The 23,119-nt window shown below is 45.5% G+C and overlaps 1 protein-coding gene across 2 annotated transcripts in view; it reads left to right on the plus strand.

Annotated features, from left to right (window-relative positions):
• The window catches only part of LOC140426504 (CAP-Gly domain-containing linker protein 4), a 628,408-nt gene that overhangs the window by 33,457 nt on the left and 571,832 nt on the right, over positions 1-23,119 (plus strand). For both annotated transcript variants that reach the window (XM_072511376.1, XM_072511367.1), the window contains exons 4-5: positions 839-932; positions 12,840-13,001. In XM_072511376.1, coding sequence (XP_072367477.1) covers positions 839-932; positions 12,840-13,001 — 256 coding nt within the window. The remainder of the gene's footprint in view (positions 1-838; positions 933-12,839; positions 13,002-23,119) is intronic.

The raw sequence follows: 23,119 nt of genomic DNA on the forward strand, positions 1-23,119 counted from the left end.
TGCGCTTGTGCGGTCACGGACCCGGCCATTCTCCAGCCGTTTTTGGCGTGGGAGTCGGGAGCTTTACCCGGCGCGGCTGCAAGCCCCCCAACGGTCCTGGAATCAGTGCAACTATTGCGCGATTTTATCTGGCGTAAAACGCGACTGTTCCCATGCCGGATGTCAGCATTTAATCTGCAAATCGGAGCATCCAGCCCTTGATGTGAGTTTTTTTGGATTTTCCTTCCGGGTTGTGCCCGAGGAAGAAATTCCATAAATTGAGCTAAAGTAGACCCACTGTTAAATTCTGGAGAAGAATGAGGGAAAAGGAAATCAATAAAAGCTGGAATTTGATGTTTATGGGCAGTCCAATGACAAAATCATAATGTCAAAGGGAACTGAAACTTGTAGAGGAGATGTTTCTGGGTTCAGCTGCATTGTCTCAGTGAATGTTGGAAAATTGAATGAATTGGAGCACATGCCAGAAAGGAAGCTGCCTGATTTTTCTTTAAAAGAAAGTCAAGCAAGTTCCTTTGAAGATGTGCATTCCTTCCTGCTCGAAGTGTTCGCCCCCAATATTTGCTGAATCCAGGCAAAATTGTTAGTGGTGCAGACCCAGAAAATTCTCTCCGTACAAGTTTCTGTAAGCAGATCCATGTATCAAGTCTCAATGAGAACAAGTATAATTATGAAAAATATTTAGTTTTTTTATAATGTCTGATTATGGTTGAGGATTGTCATAACAGAGAGCACAATTCCATATTTCTCAGTTGTTTGTGTATTATCAATGTTCATGTAAAATGAAGTCAAAAAAGCAAATGAACCATCTGTCATTCTGTTGCGGATACAACTGTTTTAGATTCTGAGTCGAGGATGCCATGTGAATGACCGAGATGGATTGACAGATATGACACTGCTACATTACACCTGCAAAGCTGGAGCTCAAGGAATTGGTGAGTTGTAACTCAATTATGTATTTTAATGCAGATTTTATATTAACATTTCTTTTGTATCTTCTTCCCTTGTTGTCCGTTGCTTTAGTGCTGCTTCTTATCACAATCTTTTGACAGGAGTTTTACCTATTATCTGTTAGTAACCAATGTGATTATACTGAGAAATAGATTGCTGATATTTGTTTCTGTTATGGTCACTCCAGTAATCCGGACTTTTTTTAATGGACTGCTCGTGAAACAATGCTAATCAAATTTTAAAACCCTGCCATTTAGATCATTAAATTAACGATTCTTCAAGTCAATTGATGTGGAGCCACTTGTATGACAAAGTCATTTCAATCTAATATTAAAGAGTGCTGTATTTGTAACAGTATGAAAATGGAAACTGTATTTTCATTGATTGCTGAATAAATGGACCAAATACGATACCGGAAAAAGTGTGCAATATGTGAATGTGTCATTCCTTTGCATGCTGTTAAACATAAGAACATAAGAACTAGAAGCAGGAGTAGGCCATCTGGCCCCTCGAGCCTGCTCCACCATTCAATGAGATCATGGCTGATCTTTTGTGGACTCAGCTCCACTTTCCGGCCCAACACCATAACCCTTAGTCCCTTTATTCTTCAAAAAACTATCTATCTTTATCTTAAAAACATTTTGTGGAGATGCCTGCTAATGCTCACATTCCAAGCATTGTCTGGCGTCTTTGAATTTGTCTATATATATGTTTCTGGAGCATACCTCTTCATTCACCTGAGGAAGGAGCAGCGTTCCGAAAGCTAGTGACATCGAAACAAACCTGTTGGACTTTAACCTGGTGTTGTAAAACTTCTTAAAAACATTTAATGAAGGAGCCTCAACTGCTTCACTGGGCAAGGAATTCCATAGATTCACAACCCTTTGGGTGAAGAAGTTCCTCCTAAACTCAGTCCTAAATCTACTTCCCCTTATTTTGAGGCTATGCCCCCTAGTTCTGCTTTCACCCGCCAGTGGAAACAACCTGCCCACATCTATCCTATCTATTCCCTTCATAATTTTATATGTTTCTATAAGATCCCCCCTCATCCTTCTAAATTCCAATGAGTACAGTCCCAGTCTACTCAACCTCTCCTCAAAATCCAACCCCTTCAGCTCTGGGATTAACCTAGTGAATCTCCTCTGCACACCCTCCAGTGCCAGTATGTCCTTTCTCAAGTAAGGAGACCAAAACTGAACACAATACTCCAGGTGTGGCCTCACTAACACCTTATACAATTGCGGCATAACCTCCCTAGTCTTAAACTCCATCCCTTGAGCAATGAAGGACAAAATTCCACTTGCCTTCTTAATCACCTGTTGCACCTGTAAACCAACTTTTTGCGACTCATGCACTAGCACACCCAGGTCTCTCTGCACAGTGGCATGTTTTAATATTTTGTCATTTAAATAATAATTTAAAGGAGAATGGTATGACCGTATGTGAGTATTTCTCACAAAATAAATTAGTCCCACACTTTTCCCAAATGGGGATATTGTATCACTACATATTGATAGAAATTATGTGGGTGGTTGACCAGAATTAGAGTACTGCTGCCTTCTTCAGTGGAGACAGATCTTTGCCAGACTGCCATTGTGTTCTCTTGAGCTTGCATGTCAGTTTTCCAATCTGGAGGGCGATTTTCCGCCCTTCGGCGCAGGTGCAAGTGCCGTTATGGCCAGAAACACTTGCGAGAGGACCATAACAGGATTTGCAACGAGGAGATCTCAGAATGAGATCCTCCCTGCCTCTCTCTGATGACGTAAGTACTGGGTGTGAACTTGTTTACCATTAATTTAAATATATTTTAATATTCAAAATTGGTTTAACACCGAATCTTCTGACAGTGTCAGATCTTCTTTTAAGCTTTTAAGCTTGCAGAGAGGCTTCAATGAGTTAAAGGGCAATGAAAATGACTGTGAAAAAATACTTAAACGGTTTCCACCACATTAAGGGGAATACTTTTACCTTCATCTCACAGATCTTTGATCTTGACATGCTGACACAGTTTAACGTGTTTAAGACTGCTATGGGAAGACGTTCATTCTCTTCTCAGAGACCTTTAATTTTGACTTGCTGCCAGACATTTTAAAGGGTTTAAATGCTGCAGATGGGAAGACCAGACAAACGACCTGCATCCCAGGAAAGATCCCCTACCCACACCGCCAATGAAGTCCAAAGATGTGCAGGTTAGGTGGATTGGACATGCTAAATTGGCCTTAGTGTCTAAAAAGGTTAGGAGGGGTTGTTGGGTTGCTGGGATAGGGTGGAAGTAAGGGCTTAAGTGGGTCTGTGCAGACTCGATGGGCCAAATGGCCTCCTTCTGCACTGTATGTTCTATGTTCTGTGACTCCCCTCAGCACCCTGAAGGCAAGTGTAAGGAGGGTACTTACTCCCCACCATTGGCAGTGCCAACCTGGCATGCTGAACTCCGAGGGATGGCAAGGGAGTAAGCCTAGGGGATGGTTTAGCACAGGGCTAAAGAGCTGGCTTTTAAAGCAGATCAAGGCAGGCCAGCAGCACGGTTCAATTCCCGTACCAGGCTCCCCGAACAGGCGCCGGAATGTGGCGGCTAGGGGCTTTTCACAGTAACTTCATTTGAAGCCTACTTGTGACAATAAGCGATTTTCATTTCATTTCATTTCATTTCATTGTGATGTGGTTGCGTGCGTCAGGCCACTAGGTTGTTTAGAATGTTAATTTGTTAAACTGAAAATTACAAATGCTTCAATAAAATATTTTCTAAAAAAAAAAGGCCTTCTGGAAATATAAATAAATCAACCCACTGGTTCTCTTTTGTCTAACTTCCTTGTTACTTCCTCAAAGAACATGTCAGACATGGCCTCTCCTTGACGAAGCCGTGCTGACTCAGTCCTATTTTATCATCTTTAATAATAGATTCTAAAATCTAAGCAATGACCAAAGTCAGGCTAACGGGCCTATAATTTCCCGTCTTATGCCTCTCTCCCTTCCTAAACAGGGGTGTTATAATAGCCACTTTCCAGTCCTCTGGGACCCTTCCTGCCTCCAGTGATTCCTGAAAGATGATCACCAATGCCTCCACAATCTCCTGAGCTATCTCTTTTAGAACCCTGGGGTTCAGGCCATCCGGTCCAGGTAATTTATCCACCTTCAGACCTTTCACTTTCCCCAGCTCCTCCTCCTTAGTAATGGTCACTGCACTCACCTCTGCCCCCTGGTTCTCCTCGAGCTTTGGCATCTCACTGGTGTCTTCCACCGTAAAGACTGATGCAAAGTAACTATTCAGTTCGTCTGCCATTTCTTTGTTTCCTATAATTACTTCTCCAGCCACATTTTCCAGTGGTCCAATGTCTATTTTTGCCTCTGTTACCTTTTTTATACTGAAAAAAACTCTTCCTATCTTCCTTTATATTACCAGCTAGCTTGCACTCATACTTCACCTTCTCCCCACTTATTGCTTTTTTAGTTGTCCTGTGCTCGCTTTTAAAGGCTTCCCAATCCTCTGGCTTCTCACTAATCCTTGCCACTTTGTATGCTTTTTCTATAGCTTTTATGCTGTACTTGACTTCCCTCGTCAGTCATGGATGCCTTGTCCTCCCCTTAACATGCTTCCTCCTCCTTGGGATGAATTTCTGTTGTGCCTCCTGAATAACCGCAAAAACTCCTGCCATTGCTGTTCCACTGTCTTCCCTGCTAGGCTCCTTTTCCAATCAACTCTGGCCAGCTCCTCCCTCATGTTTTTGTAGTTACCCTTATTTAACACCGTTACATCTGATTGCAACTTCTCCCTCTCAAACTGCAGGGTAAATTCTATCATATTGTGGTCACTGCTCACCAAGGGTCATAGAACATAGAACAGTGCAGCACAGTACAGACCCTTCGGCCCATGATGTTGTGCCGACCATTTATCCTAATCTAAGATCAACCTAACCTACACCCCTTCAATTTACTGCTGTCCATGTGTCTGTTCAAGAGTCGCTTAAATGTCCATAATGATTCTGACTCCACCACCTTTGCTGGCAGTGCATTCCATGCACCCACCACTCTCTGTGTAAAGGACCTACCTCTGCCATTTCCCCTATACCTTCTTCCAATCACCTTAAAATTATGACCCCCCTTGACAGCCATTTCCGCCCTGTGGAAAAGTCTCTGGCTATCCACTCTATCCATGCCTCTCATCACCTTGTACACCTCTATCAAGTCACCTCTCCTCCTTCTTCGCTTCAGTGAGAAAAGCCCTAGCTCGCTCAACCTTTCTTCATAAGACATGCCTCCAGTCCAGGTAGCATCCTGGTAAATCTCCTCTGCACCCTCTCTGAAGCATCCACATCCTTCCTATAATGTGGCGACCAGAACTGGACACAATATTCCAAGTGTGGTCTAACTAGGGTTTTATAAAGCTGCAGCAAACCCTCACGGCTCTTAAACTCAATCGCCCTGTTAATGAAAGCCAACACACCATACGCCTTCTTGACAACCCTATCACCTGGGTGGTAAATGTGAGGGATCTATGTAGGTGGACCCCAAGATCCCTCTGTTCCTCCACACTTCCAAGAATCCTGCCTTTAACAATGTATTCAGCTTTCAAATTTGACCTTCCAAAATGAATCACTTCACATTTATCTAGGTTGAACTCCATCTGCCACTTCTCAGCCCAGCTCTGCATCCTGTCAATGTCCTGTTGTAACCTGCAACAGCCCTCGACACTATCTACAACTCCACCAACCTTCGTGTCTTCGACAAACTTACTAACCCACCCTTCCGCTTCCTCATCCAAGTCATTTATGAAAACCACAAATTGCAGAGGTCCCAGAACAGATTCCTGCGGGACACCACTGGTCATCAACCTCCAGGCGGAATACTTTCCATCCACTACCACTCGCTGTCATCGTTTGGCCAGCCAATTCTGTATCCAGACAGACAAATCTCCCTGTATCCCATGCCCCCTAACTTTCTGAATGAGCCTACCATGGGGAATCTTATCAGATGCCTCACTGAAATCCATATACCCCACAACCACTCTCCGACCTTCATCAATGTGTCTCGTCACATCCTCAAAGAATTCAATGAAGCTTGTGAGGCATGACCTGCTCCTCAAAAAGTCATGCTGACTATCTTTAATCAAACTATGTTTTTCTAAATAATCATAAATCCTATCTCTCAGAATCCTTTCCAATATTTTGCTCACCATAGACGTAAGACTGACTGGTCTGTAAATCCCAGGGATTTCCTTATTCCCTTTCTTGAACAGGGGAACAACATTCGCCTCTCTCCAATCATCCGGTACTACTCCAGTGGAGAGTGAGGACGCAAAGATCATCGCCAATGGCGCAGCAATCTCCTCCCTCGCTTCCCATAGTAACCTTGAGTATACCCCGTCAGGCCCAGTGGACCTATCTATCCTGATGCTCCTTCACCTTAAATTCCCTAACCAAGTCTGCCTCATTACACATCGCCAAATCCAGAATTGCCTGTTCCCTGGTCGGCTCTGTCACAAGCTGCTCCAAAAAACCATCTCTCAGACATTCCACAAATTCAATTTTTTGGGATCCACTACCAACCTGATTTTCCCAGTCCAAATGCATATTGAAGTCCCCCATGATTATTGTAATATAAGAACATAAGAACATAAGAACTAGGAGCAGGAGTAGGCCATCTGGCCCCTCGAGCCTGCTCCACCATTCAATGAGATCATGGCTGATCTTTTATGGACTCAGCTCCACTTTCCGGCCCGAACACCATAACCCTTAATCCCTTTATTCTTCAAAAAACTATCTATCTTTATCTTTAAAACATTTAATGAATGAGCCTCAACTGCTTCACTGGGCAAGGAATTCCATAGATTCACAACCCTTTGGGTGAAGAAGTTCCTCCTAAACTCAGTCCTAAATCTACTTCCCCTTATTTTGAGGCTATGCCCCCTAGTTCTGCTTTCACCCGCCAGTCGAAACAACCTGCATCTATCCTATCTATTCCCTTCATAATCTTATATGTTTCTATAAGATTCCCCCTCATCCTTCTAAATTCCAACGAGTACAGTCCCAGTCTACTCAACCTCTCCTCGTAATCCAACCCCTTCAGCTCTGGGATTAACCTAGTGAATCTCCTCTGCACACCCTCCAGTGCCAGTACGTCCTTTCTCAAGTAAGGAGACCAAAACTGAACACAATACTCCAGGTGTGGCCTCACTAACACCTTATACTATTGCAGCAGAACCTCCCTAGTCTTAAACTCCATCCCTCTAGCAATGAAGGACAAAATTCCATTTGCCTTCTTAATCACCTGTTGCACCTGAAAACCAACTTTTTGCGACTCATGCACTAGCACACCCAGGTCTCTCTGCACAGCAGCATGTTTTAATATTTTATCATTTAAATAATAATCCCTTTCGCTGTTATTCCTACCAAAATGATAACCTCACATTTGTCAACATTGTATTCCATCTGCCAGACCCTAGCCCATTCACTTAGCCTATCCAAATCCCTCTGCAGACTTCCAGTATCCTCTGCACTTTTTGCTTTACCACTTATCTTAGTGTCGTCTGCAAACTTGGACACATTGCCCTTGGTCCCCAACTCCAAATCATCTATGTAAACTGTGAACAGTTGTGGGCCCAACACTGATCCCTGAGGGACACCACTAGCTACTGATTGCCAACCAGAGAAACACCCATTAATCCCCACTCTTTGCTTTCTATTAATTAACCAATCCTCTATCCATGCTACTACTTTCCCCTTAATGCCATGCATCTTTATCTTATGCAACAACCTTTTGTGTGGCACCTTGTCAAAGGCTTTCTGGAAATCCAGATATACCACATCCATTGGCTCCCCGTTATCTACCGCACTGTTAATGTCCTCAAAAAATTCCACTAAATTAGTTAGGCACGACCTGCCCTTTATGAACCCATGCTGCGTCTGTCCAATGGGACAAATTCCATCCAGATGCCTCGCTATTTCTTCCTTGATGATAGATTCCAGCATCTTCCCTACTACCGAAGTTAAGCTCACTGGCCTATAATTACCCGCTTTCTGCCTACCTCCTTTTTTAAACAGTGGTGTCACGTTTGCTAATTTCCAATCCGCCGGGTCCACCCCAGAGTCTAGTGAATTTTGGTAAATTATCACTAGTGCATTTGCAATTTCCCTAGCCATCTCTTTTAGCACTCTAGGATGCATTCCATCAGGTCCAGGAGACTTGTCTACCTTTAGCCCCATTAGCTTGCCCATCACTACCTCCTTGGTGATAACAATCCTCTCAAGGTCCTCACCTGTCATAGCCTCATTTCCATCAGTCACTGGCATGTTATTTGTGTCTTCCACTGTGAAGACCGACCCAAGAAACCTGTTCAGTTCCTCAGCCATTTCCTCATCTCCCATTACTAAATCTCCCTTCTCATCCTCTAAAGGACCAATATTTACCTTAGCCACTCTTTTTTGTTTTATGTATTTGTAGAAACTTTTACTATCTGTTTTTATATTCTGAGCAAGTTTACTCTCATAATCTATCTTACTCTTCTTTATAGCTTTTTTAGTAGCTTTCTGTTGCCCCCTAAAGATTTCTCTGTCCTCTCGTCTCCCACTGATCTTTGCTACTTTGTATGTTTTTCCTTCAATTTGATACTCTCCCTTATTTCCTTAGGTATCCACGGTCGATTTTCCCTCTTTTTACCGCCCTTCCTTTTTGTTGGTATAAACCTTTGCTGAGCACTGTGAAAAATCACTTGGAAGGTTCTCCACTGTTTCTCAACTGTTTCACTATAAAGTCTTTGCTCCCAGTCTACCTTAGCTAGTTCTTCTCTCATCCCCTTGTAATCTCCTTTGTTTAAGCACAAAACTCTAGTGCTTGATTTTACCTTCTCACCCTCCATCTGTATTTTAAATTCCACCATATTGTGATCGCTCCTTCCGAGAGGATCCCTAACTATGAGATCCTGAATCAATCCTGTCTCATTACACAGGACCAGATCTAGGACCGCTTGTTCCCTCGTAGGTTCCATTACATACTGTTCTAGGAAACTATCGCGGATACATTCTATAAATCTCTCCTCAAGGCTGCCTTGACCGACCTGGTTCAACCAATCGACATGTAGATTAAAATCCCCCATGATAACTGCTGTACCATTTCTACATGCATCTGTTATTTCTTTGTTTATTGCCTGCCCCACCATAATGTTACTATTTGGTGGCCTATAGACTACTCCTATCAGTGACTTTTTCACCTTACTATTCCTGATTTCCACCCAAATGGATTCAACCTTATCCTCCATAGCACCGATGTCATCCCTTACTGTTACCCGGATGTCATCCTTAAATAACAGAGCTACACCACCTCCCTTACCATCCACTCGGTCCTTCCAAAAGGTTTGATACCCTCGGATATTTAACTCCCAGTCGTGACCATCCTTTAACCATGTTTCAGTAATGGCCACTAAATCATAGTCATTCACGATGATTTGCGCCATCAACTCATTTACCTTATTCCGAATACTACGAGCATTCAGGTAAAGTACACTTATGTTGGCTTTTTTACCTCTGTTCTGAATCTTAACACCTCGATCAGTAACCTCTCCTTAGTTATATTTCCTCTTAACCTTTCTCCTAATTTTCCTTGTCGTCGAACCCATATCTTCCTGTAACAACCTGCCGCGTCGCTTACCATTAATGTTTTCACTTCCCGTTTTATTTATTTTAGTATTCCTGGTCCTACTCACTGAGCTCCCCTCAGTCACTGTCAGTCACCTTGTACTGTCGCCCTTTTTGATTTTTGACTATGGCTTCTCTGCCTTACACTTTCCCCCTTACTGCCTTTTATTTCTGTTCCTGCTTTACTACCTTCCAACTTCCTGCATCGGTTCCCATCCCCCTGCCACATTAGTTTATTGCTAATATTGCCTTTTTTACATGCCTTTTCTATCTCCTGATTTATTTTCTGCCCCACCACTTGACTACCGCTGGGGTGCCTATACATAACTCCCATCAGGGTCTTTTTAACTTTACGATTCCTCAACTCTACCCACAGAGATTCTATGCCTTCTGATCCTATATCGCTCCTTGCTATCGATTTATCTTCATTCCTTAGTAACAATGCAACCCCGCCCCCTTTGCCCATCTGCCTGTCCTTTCGATAGGACACATATCCTTGGAAATTTAGATCCCAACCCTGATCCCCTTGCAGCCACGTCTCTGTGATGCCCACAACATCTTACCGGCCAATTTCAATGTGCGCAACAAGCTCATTTACCTTACTCTGTATGCTGCGAGCATTTAGGTACAACATACTCAATCCTGCATTGACCACCTACCTTTTCATACCTGTCACCTTTTTTGCTCTGCCTGAGGGTGATGTTCTTTTATTTTGGTTCTCTATTTCCCTTTCAGTTATTACATCTTCTAAGTTCACATTCTGGTTCCCACCCCCCTGCCATACTAGTTTAAATCCTCCCGAGTGAATCTAGCAAACCTCCAAGCCAGGATATCAGTGCCCCCCCAGTTTAGATGCAACCCGTCCTTCCACGACAGGTCCCAATTGTCAAAAAATCTGAAACCCTACACCACCAGTTCAGCCACGTGTTTAGCTGCACTATCCTCCTATTTCTAGCCTCACTGGCACGTGGCACAGGGAGTAATCCTGATTACAACCCTAGAGGTCCTGCTTTTTAGCTTACTGCCAGCTCCCTGAACTCCTTCTGCAGGAGCTCATCACTCTTCCTGCCTATGCCATTAGTACCTGTGTGTACTACGACCTCTGGCTGTTCACCCTCCCCCTTCAGGATGTCCTGTGTTCGTTCAGAGACATCCTTGACCCTGGTACCAGGGAGGCAACATACCATCTTGGAGTCTCTTTCATGTCCACAGAAAGACGTGGACGTCTTTTGGTACCAAAACCCCAATACTGGTAAAAAAGTCTGAGATTTATATTGAATTGCATCAAATTATAAAGCAGAGAAACAAGCTATTTGATCCACCTGGTGTGTGTTGGTATTTACATCCCACAAGGGCCTCCTCTCACCCTGCTTCATTAAACCTGATTTTGCCAACATTTGCAGGTACTTATAATAAAAAATGAATGTGTCCAATGGTAAGTATTAAAAAAATGTAACCTAAAATGCTCAATTGAGTCATATGTGTGACATGTTGAGGGCAAAGATTAAATATTATTGATTTATCAACATTTCTTAATTCCCCATGTTTAGGCTTTGTTTTACAGTCTTAGAGCCTGTTGTGGTATTTTGGATTTGGATTTGTTTATTTTCATGTGTACCAAGGTACAGTGAAAAGTATTTTTCTGCGAGCAGCCCAACAGATCATTTGGTACATTAAAAGAAAATACATAATAGGGCAACACAAGGTACACAATGTAAATATATAAACACCACCATCGGGTGAAGCATACAGAAGTGTAGTATTAATCAGATCAGTCCATAAGAGGGTCGTTTAGGAGTCTGGTAACAGCGGGAAGAAGCTGTTTTTGAATCTGTTTGTGCGTGTTCTCAGACTTTTGTAACTCCTGCCCAATGGAAGAAGTTGAAAGAGTGAGTAAGACGGGTGGGAGGGGTCTTTGATTATGCTGCCCGCTTTCCCAAGGCAGTGGGAGGTGAAGATAGAGTCAATGGATGGGAGACGGGTTCATGTGGTGGACTAAGCTGTGTTCACGAATCTCTAAAGTTTCTTGCAGTATTGGGCCGAATAGTTGCCATACGATTTGTGATGCAGCCAGATTGGATGCTTTCTATGGTGCACCTGTACAAGTTGATAAGAGTCAATGTGGACATGCCGAATTTCCTTAGTTTCTTGAGGAAGTGTAGGCGTTGTTGTGCTTTCTTGGTCATACGTCGACGTGGGTGAACCAGGACAAATTTTTGGTGATGTGCACACCTAGGAATTTGAAGCTGTCAACCATCTGATGATGCAGACAGGGCTGTGTACAATACTTTGCTTCCTGAAGTCAATGACCAGCTCTTTAGTTTTGCTGGCATTGACGGAGAAATTGTTGTTGTTACACCTCTCCACTAGATTCTCTATCTCCCTCTTGTATTCTGACTCGTCGTTGTTCGAGGTCCGCCTCACTACGGTCGTGTCATCAGCAAACTTGTAGATGGAGTTGGAGCCAAATTTTGCCATGCAGTCGTGTGTGTACAGGGGGCTAAGTACGCAGCCTTGCGGGGCCCCAGTATTGAGGACTATCATGGAGGAGGTGTTGTTTATTCTTACTGATTGTGGTCTATGGGTCAGAAAGTCGAGGATCCAGTTGCAGAGTGAGGAGACAAGTCCTAGGTTTTGGAGCTTTGATATGATCTTGGCTGGGATTATGGTGTTGAAGGCAGAGCTGTAGTCAATAAATAGACGACTGATGTAGGAGTCCTTGTTGTCGAGATGCTCCAGGGATGAGAGGAGGACTAGCGAGATGGTGTCTGCTGTGGACCGGTTGCGGCGGTATGCCACTTTTCCAAAGCTGTTTATGGTATATAATTAGTCACAGGAGTGTGCTTCAGCGACCACAATATCAGTCTTGCAGTTCCTCATTGTGCATCAAATTTTAATTGATTGGTAACTACCACATGAAGAGCCCCATCCGTTCCAGTGCTGTCATCAAGAATCTTTACAGATAATATTTCAGGAAGAACACTTTTAAGTGCAAGCAGAACAGTTAGGGTGTGCTCACTTCATGGGATTAAATACTTGTGTTAGGTCCAATTCTCTAATAACTGTGCACGCAAATAGGGTGTATTGAGTAGAAGGTACCACAAGAGGTACTGGGAAAATATTGTTTTATGTTGTATTTTCAATCAGTAGAGTTTCTATGGTTGATGGTTCCCTATGCAAGTTAATGCTGCCTTATCCTTCCCCTCCAATGTATCCTGCAAGCCAACCAGCTTTATTATTGAAATATATCTTTATTTATTTCAGGAGATGCAGAGATTGCTGCCAAATTCGCTTCACAGTTGATTGCTATGGGAGCTGATGTCACTCTTCGTAGCCGTTGGACAAATATGAATGCTTTACATTATGCAGCTTATTTTGATGTTCCTGAACTAATAAGAGTAGTTCTGAAGGATGCAAATGCTGGAGGTAAATAATCTCATACTTTGTTTTACGAGGGATAAAATGTAGGCTTTCCTTTCTTATCTTTCTTTTTTACAATTATACTTTTATCAATATTTGTATTGGAGGCATGATGAAACCTGTAAATTATGGTCTCAAGAGACTGAAATCAAGAGACTTTGTAATTATCTTTATTTTCAAAATGGTGAGTATATGGACTTTAAAAATGTTCTCAACAGCTGTGGAGAACCAGCTGAGAATATGATTGGCATATAATCACCTGCAATGATGCTCTGAATATAAGCTTGGAAGCAGTAATTGTTGCATTTCTGTTTGCTTAATACAAACTTAACAATCTCACACACTAAACATATGTTTGATTTTTTTTGAAGCAGTGTTACAGGATTGCTCAGCAGACATATTTACTATACAAATTCAACAGCTATTGTTAACAGGAAAGTAGAACTGCAACACCTTCACACCACATGCAACTGGCAAACCTGAAACCTACTTCGAACAATGTTTGATGGTCATACTCATTAGCATACTCTAACAAAGCAATATCACAATTTACCCTTCTCCCCGCCCAAGAAAACATTGCATACATTAAGAATGCAAATTCATATACGTTAGCTCCGGAGGAAGAAACAAATTTGAGGCCCGCGCCTAGTTCAGGTGTTTCTTTATTACATATTTTCCCACACGTATCTCATACGACACAGATCCTGTCCTGGCCTTGACTATTCCTGCTATCCATGTGGGGCTATTCGCATAATTTCTGACTCATACATTTTCACCCCTGTTGAACTGCCTTTCTCGGCGAGTGTTGTCGTGGCCCCTTCATTGGGCCTCTTGGTGTCGCTCTATTTTGCCACCCAAATTCTGGAATAGTAAACTCAGCCGGGTTCGGAGTCATCTGCCCATGAGTAGCTCTGCCACTGCTATTCCCGTTGTGGCATGTGGGGTTGGTCTGTAGTCAAATAGCCAGCGCGAGGACAGCACGGTGGCGCAGTGGTAGCACTGCAGTCTCACGGCGCCAAGGTCCCAGGTTCGATCCCTGCTCTGGGTTACTGTCCGTGTGGAGTTTGCACATTCTCCCCGTGCTTGCGTGGGTTTCGCCCCCACAACCCAAAGATGTGCAAGGTAGGTGGATTGAACACGCTAAATTGCCCCTTGATTGGAAAAAATGAATTGGGTACTCTAAATTTAAAAAAAAATAGCCAGCGCGACAGTTTGGTGTCCAATGATGCTGCTGACTTTCTTCAACCCGACTTTTAAGATCTGGACGGCTCTCTCCGTCAAACCATTCGATGCCGGGTGGTATGGTGCCGTCCTTATGTGCCGAATGCCATTCGAGTTCATAAATTTTGTGAAGTCCTGGCTAGTGAAAACTGATCCATTATCTGAAACCAACACCTCTGAAACACCATGAGTTGCGAACGAGGTGCGGATTTTTTCAATGGTAGATGTTGAATTTGCAGAGTTCATTTTGTAGATGTACAGCCATTTGGAATGAGCGTCTACTATTATAAAAAACATTGAACCCATAAACGGGCTTGCAAAATCGACCATGGTCATGGCCATTCCCATGGGTGCAGCGGGGCTGCCGGTGGCACCTTCTGCCCTTGTTGGCATTCTTGGCACCAATCTACCAATGCCGCTATGTCTGTGTCCGGGCCCGGCCACCAGACATAGCCTCTGGCCAGCATCTTAATTTTTGAGCCTCCAGGGTGCCCAAGATGTAGTTCAGCCAGTATGGCTCGAGGGCCTTGACTTGGAACTATTACTCGAGCCCCCCATAGCAGGATCCAGTCTTCCATGGTGATCTGCTCTCTTCTGCTCCAGTAAGGGTGGAATTCCGCCTGGACCGGTGTTTCCATTTCCCCAGTTAGCACTATGTGTTTATTTTTGATAAAACAGGATCCCTTTGTTTTGTGCGGCCACTGGAAGGGTGTCCAGGAAATGTAACGTCATTACCGTTTCCTCTATTTTGGATACTAATGGTGGGGCATCCGGTAATGGTGGCCTGCTTAGTCATCGGCGTTTGCCACCCGGGTTCCTGGCCGATGCTCCAGTTGATACTGGTACGCCGCCAGTAGTAGGGCCCAGCATTGGATCCGGGCCGAAGCTATTGGTGGTATTGCTTTGTCTTTTCAACAAACCCAGCAATGGCATGTGGTCTGTAATTATAGTGAATTTGCACCCGTACAAGTGCTGGTGAAATTTCTTCACCGCAAAGATCACAGCCAGTCCTTCCTTTTCGATTTGGGTGTACTTTCGTTCTGCTGCTGCCAGCGTCCTGGAAGCAAACACTATAGGTCGTTCCTGTCCGATTTGCCCTTTGTGTGCTAAAACTGCACCAACGCCATATGGAGACGCGGCGCACATGAGCATCAACTCTTTCCTGGGGTTGTAGTGTGCCAAGACTTTCTCTGAGGAAAGCTGTTCTTTTATCTTCTTGAAAGCCCTGTCTTGGCGGGTGAACCACTCCCAGGCTTGCCCCTTTTTAATAAAAAAAAATATTTTTTTTTATTCTCCTCCATTTTCACATTTTCTCCCACATTTACATCCATCAACAATAAACAATAATCAGCAAGATATGTCAGTCCCCATAATAACAACGATCCCATCTACCCACCAACCCCCAAACCTCAACCCGCATGTTTACATAAACAAATGACAAAAAGGAATCAGGGATTACCCGTAGTCACCCTTAATCTTACACAGCTCCCACCCCCCCCCCACCCTCCACCCCCCCCACCCCAGGTCTCCAGCTCCTCCCGTCCACTGCCTCTTGTAAAGCTCCTCCCCCACCCTTGGTTCCTTCCCCCCCAACTTTCCACCCCGGCTAGACCACTCGGACCCTGTTCTGCCAGGCTCCGATGGCCGCAGCCCCTCCCCCCACCTCACTCCCGTTCACTGGCCGGCACAAACCGGCCAGCGTGGAGGCCCCCGCCCTGGTCCCTTTCCCACTTGCCCGGCCCCAGGAAAGCTCAAAGATCCCCTTTTAAGCACACAAACCCCGCATATCCACCTACACCCCAAAGAACTCTCATTTCGAGTGAAAGTCCCGTCCCTTCCCTTGTCCAAATATATACCACCTTGGCTCCTTTAGCCCCTACACCCGCGCGCAGTGATACAAAAAAGAAGAAAATACAGTCATGAGGTTACATCGGCCATTCCTCAATTTGTCAGTTCTGCCACAGTCCTTCTGATTTCGCAAACTCCTCCGCTGCTTCCGCCATTCCAAAATAAAGGTCCCTGAGCTTGTAAGTCACCCTCAGCTTCGCTGGATATACAATGCCGCACCGCACCTTGCTAATGTACAGTGCCCTCTTCACCCGGTTGAAGGCAGCCTGCCTCTTTGCCAGCTCCACCGTAAAGTCCTGGTATACACGTATACCAGCTCCAGCCCACTGCACCACCCGCTTCTGCTTGGCCCAGCTCAGGACCTTCTCCTTCACCCTGTACCTACGGAAGCACAGAGTCACTGCCCTTGGTGGCTCACTCGCCTTTCGTACAGGCCTCCGCGACCGATGAGCCCGATCCAGTTCATATCGGGAGGGGTCCTCCCCCTCCCCCAATAGTTTTGCCAGCATCGCGGCAAAATACTCAGTCGGCTTCGGTCCTTCAACTCCTTCGGGCAGCCCCACAATCCTCAAGTTCTGTCGCCTGGATCTATTTTCCAGGTCTTCCATTTTTCCTCGCAGATCCTTGTTAGTATCCATCACCTTCCGCATCTCTTTCCCCATCGAGGCAAGTTGATCACCGTGCTGCAATAACGTCTCCTTCACTTCCTTCAGCGCCTCCCCTTGCTCTCGCACCTCCGCCACTGCTCTCGCCACCTCCGTCCTCACCGGGGAAACCGCCTCCTCCACCAGCACACTCAAAACCTCCCTCACCTCCTTCCTCACCGTCTCCATGCATTTCGCAATCTGCGCCAACTGCTTTTCAAATTCCGCAGCCATCACTTTGGTTATTTCTTCAGCCGTAAGCAGTGCGGCCTTCCCTGGTGCTCCAGCCTCCATTTTTCCTGGTGACCCCGCGGTGACCTTTCTACACTCCGACGGACCTCCAGCTGGTTTTTTTTCGGCCGTTTTTTTGCTCACCCTCGACATTTTTCTTTGTTTTTTTTCCCCTCCTGCGTCTTCACAGTGCCTCCTCCGTGCCTTCTCCCTGCTTCTGCCGCCTCCGTGGACCCTGGGACCGGGCTTAAAGCCCCGAAAATGACGTTCCCGAGCGGGAGCTCTCCATTGTGCAGCCGCCTCCCGCCCGCCGTCACCGGAAGTCCTCGGCTTGCCCCTTTTTTATTGATTGGTGTAGGGGGTCCAAGATGGAAGCTCTGTTCTATATGAACTTTCCATAATATGTCACCAGTCCTAAAATAGACCTTAACTCCTGGATTGTGGTGGAGGCCGGGGCATCTTTAATCGCCCTCACCCGATCCTCCAAAGGGTGTAGCCCTGATTTGTCAACTTTGTACCCCAGATAGGTTACTTGAGGTGCTAGGAAAACACATTTCTCCCTCTTTAGGCGCACGCCTGCTGCTGAAAACCTGCTAAGGATTTCCTCCAGGTTTTGCAGGTGTTCTGCCTTTGTTTTTTCAGTAATGAGGACGTCGTCCAGGTAAATGGTGACTTGTGGTAGCCCTTGCAATATATTCTCCATTGTCCTCTGGAATATTGTGCAAGCTGACGATACCCTGAAGGGTAATCTTGTCTACTGAAAAAAGCTCTCCAGGGTGTTTATCGTTGAGAATTTTTGGGACTCTTCATCCAGCTTCAGCTGTAGATATGCTTGGCTCATATCCAGCTTTGAGAATAGGAGTCCTCCAGCCAGCTTTGCATACAAATCCTCAATCCGGGGAATTGGGTATTTGTCCAGTTGTGAGTAACGATTAATCGTTTGTTTGAAATCTCCACAAAGGCGGACCGAGCTGTCCAGCTTAAGGATAGGCACCACGGGTGCCGCTCACTCTGCAAACTCGACCGGTTTTATCTCCTCACGCTCTAATCGTTTATTTCCATATCGACTTTCTGCCTTGATGCGAAGGGTACTGGTCGGGCTTTGTAGAATTTTGGGATTGCCTCTGGATCTATATGCAATGTCGTCTTTGCTCCCTTTATTGTTCCGAGCCCTTCTCAGAAAACCTCTGGGTATTTGCACAGGAGTTCGCTCAGGTGGCCATTTTCCAGCTGGAAAATGTTTACCCAATCCAGCTGGATCTCTTTTAGCCAGTTTCATCCCAATAAGCTTGGCCCCACACCGATCACTACCATTAAAGGCAACCTAACCAGTTGCTCTCCTTAAGCCACAGTTACATGCGTTGTGCCCAACACTCTCAGTGGTTCCCCTGTGTATGTCCTCAGTTTTGCCGAGGTCCTGGTTAGGAATAAGGGTTGGAGTCCAGTGCGAATTTTATTGAGTACTGTTTCCCCTATCACTGATACGGCTGCCCCAATGTCGATTTCCATCAGTGTGGGACGTCCATTCAATCTTATGGATAATTTAATCTGTTTTTATTTCACCATCGTTACACAATTTAGTTGTTCCTCGTTGGAGGTAGGTGGGGCTTCTAGGGTATGCATTCTCCTGTACCCCAGCCGACGTGACCTTCTCCAAGATGATGGTTTTGGGCTTCTATTTCTCCTTTCTGCCTCCGATCTCTGGCAACAACTACAATATTTTGCCGGGCAAAAGGCTGCAGGGGCTGCCGTCTGTTTAGACCTAATTTTCCCGTGCTTGGGAGGGCTTCTGCGAGTGGGCTGGTTAACTTAGTATCCGAGTCATTGCTGAGGGTGGCTATGCAGTTGCCTATCCCCCAGCGGTAGTCTCTTAACTCAGTTTCACTGATATGGGCGTCTACCTCCATCGGAGTACCCTGTAACTCATGTGCTCCGCTTGCCGCTTTTTCTAAGGACAAAGCCAGCTGCAATGCTTGTTTGCAATCCAGCTCGGCCTCTGCTAACAGACGTTTCTGTATTGCTAAATTATTTATTCCACATACCAAACGGCCTCGGAGCATCTCATTCAGCGTCAGGCCAAATTCGCAAGCCTCTGCTAATCGCCTGAATCTTGTTAAAAAGTTTGTAACTGACTCCCCAGTGTCTCGGTATGCTGAGTAAAACCAGCACCTTCGCAGAATCAGAGGTGGCTTAGGGCCATAGTACTCTTTTACTAAGTCTGTCAATTCCTGGAAAGTTTTCGTGTCCGGTGCCTCCGGAAAAGTGAGACTGTGCGTAATGGCAAAGGCTGCCGGCCTACTCACAGTCAGCAGAATGACCCGTTGCTTTTCATTCGGAATTATATTGTTTGCTCTAAAGAAGTACTTCATCCGCTCTACATATTGGGCCCAGTCTTCCACTGCAGGGTGAAAAGAGTCCAACTTTCCGAATAAAGGCATTTTGCCTGTCAGTGGCTTACCCTTAATATGCTGCAGCTGCTGACGAGCGGGTTTCTTCGGGTCGTTCTGTTTTCCTCGTCGCCACTGTAATAAGTTTACGGAGGCAGAAGTCCCGTCACCAGAATTCCTTTTATTTACAAACCCAACAGCTGAACAACCATGACCATTCAGTCTGCTGTCAACACAGAAAGGGGTTCCATATTCTAATTGACAATCTCATAGGCCTGGCCTAAGTCATTACAGATACACATGGGGCTGGATTCTCCATTTGGGAGACTCAGTTGGTACTGAATAGCGTACGTTTTAATTTCTGTTGGGAGCGTTATTTGTTTTGCGATTCAGGTCATGCAAATGGGCCAGCACTCTGTGGGCGGTGTTACCGCTGGGCTGGAATTAGTGCTGAAGGCCCTGACAGCTGGAGCTGTTTTTAAATGCTCCACTCACCGCACACTCATTGCAGCCATAAAGATAGCTCTGCAATTTCAGGAGTCCGAATTGTGCCCACTGCTCAGTGCCAATGAGGAGAGGAGAGACACCCTCTTTCCCAGAGTGGGAAGCAGACTCAAACCTGCCCTCCTGAACAGCACCTGTGAGATGGTGGCAGAGGCAGTCCGTGCTGCCAACCTCACCAGGAGGAGACAGCTTATCATCCTGAGGGTTGGGCGTCACTAGTGAGGCCCCTGACCTGAGAGGAGCAGAGTACCAGGGAGAGTTTCAAAGGCCGCGGTGCAGATGTCTTTTGGTTGGGGTGAGTTCTGCTAATCCCCTGCTTCCTCGGCTTCGGGGGCAATGCTTCTGAGGAGCGCCAACACCTGGTGGACCACTGAACAAAGAACAAATAACAAAGAAATGTACACCACAGGAACAGGCCCTCCAAGCCCGTGCCGACCATGCTGCCCGACTAAACTACAATCTTCTACACTTCCTGGGTCCGTACCCCTCTATTCCCATCCTATTCATGTATTTGTCAAGATGCCCCTTAAATGTCACTATCGTCCCTGCTTCCACCACCTCCTCCGGTAGCGAGTTCCAGGCACCCACTACCCTCTGCGTAAAAAACTTGCCTCGTACATCTACTCTAAACCTTGCCCCTCTCACCTTAAACCTATGCCCCCTAGTAATTGACCCCTCTACCCCGGGGAAAAGCCTCTGACTATCCACTCTGTCTATGCCCCTCATAATTTTGTAGACCTCTATCAGGTTTCCCCTCAACCTCCTTCGTTCCAGTGAGAACAAACCGAGTTTATTCAACCGCTCCTCATAGCTAATGCCCTCCATACCAGGCAACATTCTGGTAAATCTCTTCTGCACCCTCTCTAAAGCCTCCACATCCTTCTGGTAGTGTGGCAACCAGAATTGAACACTATACTCAAAGTGTGGCCTAACTAAGGTTCTATACAGCTGCAACATGACTTGCCAATTCTTATATTCAATGCCCCGGCCAATGAAAACAAGCATGCCGTATGCCTTCTTGACTACCTTCTCCACCTGTGTTGTCCCTTTCAGTGACCTGTGGACCTGTACTCCTAGATCTCTTTGACTTTCAATAGTCTTGAGGGTTCTACCATTCACTGTATATTCCCTACCTGCATTAGACCTTCCAAAATGCATTACCTCACATTTGTCCGGATTAAACTCCATCTGCCATCTCTCCGCCCAAGTCTCCAAACAATCTAAATCCTGCTGTATCCTCTGACAGTCCTCATCGCTATCCGCAATTCCACCAACCTTTGTGTCGTCTGCAAACTTACTAATCAGACCAGTTACATTTTCCTCCAAATCATTTATATATACTACAAAGAGCAAAGGTCCCAGCACTGATCCCTGTGGAACACCACTGGTCACAGCCCTCCAATTAGAAAAGCATCCTTCCATTGCTACTCTCTGCCTTCTATGACCTAGCCAGTTCTGTATCCACCTTGCCAGCTCACCCCTGATCCCGTGTGACTTCATCTTTTGTACTAGTCTACCATGAGGGACCTTGTCAAAGGCCTTACTGAAGTCCATGTAGACAACATCCACTGCCCTACCTGCATCAATCATCTTAGTGACCTCCTCGGAAAACTCTATCAGGTTAGTGAGACACGACCTCCCCTTCACAAAACCATGCTGCCTCTCACTAATACCTCCATTTGCTTCCAAATGGGAGTAGATCCTGCCTCGAAGAATTCTCTCCAGTAATTTCCCTACCACTGAAGTAAGGCTCACCGGCCTGTAGTTCCCTGGATTATCCTTGCTACCCTTCTTAAACAGAGGAACAACATTGGCTATTCTCCAGTCCTCCGGGACATCACCTGAAGACAGTGAGGATCCAAAGATTTCTGTCAAGGCCTCAGCAATTTCCTCTCCAGCCTCCTTCAGTATTCTGGGGTAGATCCCATCAGGCCCTGGGGACTTATCTACCGTAATATTTTTTAAGACACCCAACACCTCGTCTTTTTGGATCTCAATGTTGACCCAGGCTATCTACACACCCTTCTCCAGACTCAACATCTGCCAATTTCTTCTCTTTGGTGAATACTGATGCAAAGTATTCATTTAGTACCTCGCCCATTTCCTCTGGCTCCACACATAGATTCCCTTGCCTATCCTTCAGTGGGCCAACCCTTTCCCTGGCTACCCTCTTGCTTTTTATGTACGTGTAAAAAGCCTTGGGATTTTCCTTAACCCTATTTGCCAATGACTTTTCGTGACCCCTTCTAGCCCTCCTGACTCCTTGCTTAAGTTCCTTCCTTCTTTCCTTATATTCCACACAGGCTTCGTCTGTTCCCGGCCTTTTAGCCCTGACAAATGCCTCCTTTTTCTTTTTGACGAGGCCTACAATATCTCTCGTTATCCAAGGTTCCCGAAAATTGCCGTATTTATCCTTCTTCCTCACAGGAACATGCCGGTCCTGAATTCCTTTCAACTGACACTTGAAAGCCTCCCACATGTCAGATGTTGATTTGCCCTCAAACATCCTCCCCCAATCTATGTTCTTCAGTTCCCGCCTAATATTGTTATAATTAGCCTTCCCCCAATTTAGCACATTCATCCTAGGACCACTCTTATCCTTGTCCACCAGCACTTTAAAACTTACTGAATTGTGGTCACTGTTCCTGAAATGCTCCCCTACTGAAACATCTACCACCTGGCCGGTCTCATTCCCCAATACCAGGCCCAGTACCGCCTCTTCCCTAGTTGGACTGTCCACATATTGTTTTAATAAGCCCTCCTGGATGCTCCTTACAAACTCCGCCCCGTCTAAGCCCCTGGCACTAAGTGAGTCCCAGTCAATATTGGGGAAGTTGAAGTCTCCCATCACCACAACCCTGTTGTTTTTACTCTTTTCCAAAATCTGTCTACCTATCTGCTCCTCTATCTCCTGCTGGCTGTTGGGAGGCCTGTAGTAAACCCCCAACATTGTGACTGCACCCTTCTTATTCCTGATCTCTACCCATATTGCCTCACTGCCCTCTGAGGTGTCCTCCCGCAGTACAGCTGTGATATTCTCCCTAACCAGTAGCGCAACTCCGCCACCCCTTTTACATGCCCCTCTATCCCGCCTGAAACATCTAAATCCTGGAACGTTTAGCTGCCAATCCTGCCCTTCCCTCAACCAGGTCTCTGTAATGTCAACAACATCATATTTCCAAGTACTAATCCAAGCTCTAAGTTCATCTGCCTTACCCGTAATACTTCCTGCATTAAAACATATGCACTTCAGGCCACCAGACCCGCTGTGTTCAGCAACTTCTCCCTG

The sequence above is a fragment of the Scyliorhinus torazame genome, chromosome 1, assembly GCF_047496885.1.
Source record: "Scyliorhinus torazame isolate Kashiwa2021f chromosome 1, sScyTor2.1, whole genome shotgun sequence".
NCBI classification, from domain to species: Eukaryota; Metazoa; Chordata; class Chondrichthyes; order Carcharhiniformes; family Scyliorhinidae; genus Scyliorhinus; species Scyliorhinus torazame.